The sequence below is a fragment of the Bison bison genome, unplaced genomic scaffold (assembly GCF_000754665.1).
Source record: "Bison bison bison isolate TAMUID 2011002044 unplaced genomic scaffold, Bison_UMD1.0 scf7180017864293, whole genome shotgun sequence".
NCBI classification, from domain to species: Eukaryota; Metazoa; Chordata; class Mammalia; order Artiodactyla; family Bovidae; genus Bison; species Bison bison.
Window position 1 is genome coordinate 2,656,112 of NW_011494865.1, and position 4,076 is coordinate 2,660,187.

Below are 4,076 nucleotides of genomic sequence, written 5' to 3' on the forward strand. Positions count from 1 at the left end.
CAAAGACCCCACATGCCACAACTAAACAAATGCTGCTGCTGCTGCTGCTAAGTCACTTCAGTCATGTCGACTCTGTGCGACCCCAGAGACGGCAGCCCACCAGGCTCCCCCGTCCCTGGGATTCTCCAGGCAAGAACACTGGAGTGGGTTGCCATTTCCTTCTCCAATGCATGAAAGTGAAAAGTGAAAGTGAAGTCGCTCAGTCGTGTCCGACTCTTAGTGACCCCATGGACTGCAGCCTACCAGGCTCCTCCATCCATGGGATTTTCCAGGCAAGAGTACTGGAGTGGGGTGCCATGTTACAGCCAAATAAATTTAATAAAAATAAATTTTACAGCCAAATAAGTTTTTTGTTTTTTTTTAAAGAAAGAAAAGAAGTTGTCAGCCATTCTACTTGTGCCATTAGCAGGGGGCTCTTGACAGGCACAACTCAGATGAGAAAGAAAGCCTTTGCTAGACAAGTGTTCATTTCCTAAGAATAAAAGCCTCAGGTCCAAAAATGACCTGATGTAGTCATATTCTGGACTATAAACTGGGACCACTGATACTACAATGTTCAGTTCCACCAAATCAAAAACATATTCAGCTTAAATTGGTGGATTTGCATAGCTGATCCATAAGGAAGCAGCGTTCATTGTTTCCAGCTCAACAACCTCTCGGTGCCAGCTGACCAGTGGTGGGCTCAGAGAAGGCGGGATGGGCCGTGGGGAGGGTCTGCCCCCGAGCTTTACCGTCTGGTGCTTGTGTGTTGCAGGTGGCGGAGATGCATGGCGAGCTGATCGAGTTCAACGAGCGCCTGCACCGGGCCCTGGTGGCCAAGGAAGCCCTCGTCTCCCAGATGCGGCAGGAGCTCATCGACCTGCGGGGGCCGGTGAGTGCCCCAGCCTTGCCCAACTTCTGCCCACACTGTCTGCCTACCACCTCTGCTGCCCGCAACCCTTCTGTTACATCAATGTCGAGGGCATGGAAAAGCACAGAGATTAAAAGGGAGAGCATCCAGGTACCCCCACTCAGATGGTGCCCCCATCCAGGTACCAGCCACCCAGGTGGTTGGTGGGCAAGTGAGTGAAGCTTCATCTGTGTTACAGCCACTCCCCATCGCTCACATGAGCAGCTGAGCTCTGCCTCCTGTCAGATCAGCGGCGGAATTAGGTTCTCATAGGAGTAGGAACCCTACTGTGAGCTGCACACAAGAGGGATCTAGGTTGTATGCTCCTTACAAGAATCATCCCCAAACCACCCTCCCCTCCACGGCCCATGGGAAAATTATCTTCCATGAAACCAGTCCCTGGTATCTAAAGGTTGAGGGCCACTGTAATAGAGGGATTTTAAACTGCAGCCCTCTTGATACTTTGAGCCATTTCCTTCTTTGTCGGGGGCCATCCTGTGTATCATAAGATGTGTAGCAGCATCCCCAATTTCTACTCACTAGAGTCCAGTAGCAACCCCCCGCCACCCCAGTCACAGGAGCCAAGTATATCCCCAGACATTGTCAGATGTCCGCTCAGGGGCAGAATCACCCCTGGTTGAGAAAGCCCCACTGAGTTTGTTCACTTTGTTAAATCTGTAATTCTCTGTTGAACGAAAATACTGCTCTAGTTTAAATCTGGCTTTGCGTTCATAAACATTGGGGTTGTTTCCATTATTTTGCTACTGCAAACCACGTTGCTGAGAGCATCTTGTCCTTTTGTGCACGTTTATAACAGCTTTTTCTTTGCTTTAAAACTTTCTTATGATGTCAGATGTTAATAACACCCAAAGGTTGGCGGGTATGTGATACACTTTGATGTGACCATGGTTTGATTGAACTATTGTCAGTCATAGTCAATCTTATTTCAGATTCCCAACACCTGCTTTCCCCTTCTGTATTGTTTTGAATCAAATATTAGGCATTATTTCATCTCTAGACATTTCAGAATATAGCTATAAAAATCAAGAGAACAGATAGAGCAATCAAGTATAATTAAAACAAATATCATTGTCAGCCTCTGTTATCAATAATTCATTTATACCAACAAATATCAGTGTTCAAATTTCTTCTTGTCTCATAATTTTCTTAGTTTTTTGAATTGTAGTGAGAAGTGACAGATCTGGGTTTGTGTGCCGTCAGAGACTGGATTTTTCTTTTTTAAACAATTGAAAATTATCAAAATTTGGACTCTTGGCAAACCTTGTTACATACATGCTAAACAGCCAAGTAGCATAAAAGGGTATATTCAGTGAAAAAGAAATCTATTTTCTGTCCCAGAGGCAATAACAGCGATCAGTCTTGGGTTTGTCTTTCTAGAGATGAGCGTGGCTTGAGTAAGCCCCATGCACGTGCCTACGTGTTTAATCACTAGTCACCTGCTTTGTTCACTGTTGTGTCTATTACTTTTCTTCCTTCTAACTATACACTTTAGAGGTCACTTTATTTTATCGACACTTTGCATGTAGGTCCATGTCATTGTTTTAAAGAGTTGCATCGTAATCCTTTGAACTGGCAATACCATAGTTCGTCTAACCAGGCCCTATTGATGGATATACGGTTGTTTTCTGTTTTTATCTTTAAAACAGAGTTGACATAACATCCTTGTGAAATCCCACACTTAGACCGGAAGGTTGTCAGGCAGCTCATGGAGCTCTCTTGACTGGATATAGATCCAGAGTTCTCATCTTACAAGATTCTGGGGCACTGAATCTTCTTTTTGTCCTCCTTCAGAAGAGAGGACCTCTTTCTGTCCTCCTCCACCTGTTGCAGGAAAACTCTTTCTGAGCGCCAGTACCCGTCAGGAGCTCCCAGTTGTCGGAGTTCCAACAGTGTGTTGGGCACACATGGATCTCTGCCTTCCTTATCTCATTTGATTTTTTTTTTTTTTAAGTCTTTATTGAATTTGTTTTTGGCCGGGAGGCACGCGAGATCTTAGCTCCCTGACCAGACCAGTGAACCCCCGCTGCATTGGAAGGCAAAGTCCTAGCCACTGGACTGCCAGGGAAGTCCCCTCTCATTTGAAGTCCAGCCTGTGAATCAAATGAAATTAACCTCCTCTTGAGTAAGCACGGCAGCTGAGATGCAGAGGGTTCAGGCCCCACTGGACTTATGATTAAGCTCCAGCACGGTGCTGGGCCCCCAGCCCATAGGGCTCCTTCAGCTCCCGGTCCTTTGCTTTCTCCCTCTGTGGGGCCTTTGCTCCCGTCCCTTCTGCCTGGAGTAAGGCTCTGGGCCCAGGCCACTCACCATCAGAATCACCTCCTCAGGAGACCCGACAAGGGCAGATTTTCCTTGTCAAGTGTGATGTTTGTATGTATCTCTCTCTCCTTCTCTTACTATAATTTTATGTTTATCTCTCACTAATCAGTCTCTCGAGGCACCACCACCTCTTTGAGGGTAAGTGCCCTGTCTTTTTCCCTTTAAATTCCAGTGATTCACACAGTAGGTACTTAATGACTGTAAGTTGACTTACAGAATGAGTGAGTGAATGTCAAGTAGTAAGTGGTGGAGTCCAGGTTTCCCTGGACCCCTGATAAGTGACCCATCTTCTCTCCTCGTGCCGCACTCCCTTTGGCCTCCAGTCTGGATGCCCATGAGGGCAGTGCCATCCTTTACCCAGAGGCAGCTCAAACTGTCATCAGAGCCTTTCCGGCGGGCAGGCTGTGATGGCCAGCAGTCAGGAGAGAGTAAGTGGTCCTGCAGGCTGTTGGGAAGAGCTGGCCTTTCTGACACTGGCCCAGGGAAGCCCCTTGACCTTGTCGATTTTGCCTCAGGCCCGCTCTGGTCATCTGCCTAGAGCCAGGCAGCCTGGACAAAGGAGGGAGGCAGCCGTGAGCTCAGTTTCGGTTCTGGATCCCACTCTTCCTTCCCAGGTGGTACTAGCGGCAAAGAACCCGGCTGTCAATGCAGGAAACATGAGACGAGAGTTCTATCCCTGGGCTGGGAAGATCCCCTGGAGGAGGGCGTGGGAACGCACTCCAGTATTTTTGCCTGGAGAATCCCCATGGACAGAGGAGCCTACCGAGGCTGTAGTCCATAGGGTCGCAAAGAGTCGGATACCACTGAAGCGACTTAGCACGCCTGCATGCTCCCGCCTGTCCTGAGG

At 47.9% G+C, this 4,076-nt stretch overlaps 1 protein-coding gene across 1 annotated transcript in view; it reads left to right on the top strand.

Moving 5' to 3' along the window:
* Positions 1–4,076, top strand: part of SNX29 (sorting nexin 29) — a 576,571-nt gene that overhangs the window by 340,729 nt on the left and 231,766 nt on the right. Inside the window, 1 exon segment of the mRNA XM_010850681.1 lies at positions 755–871. Within this exon segment, the coding sequence (XP_010848983.1) occupies positions 755–871 (117 nt within the window).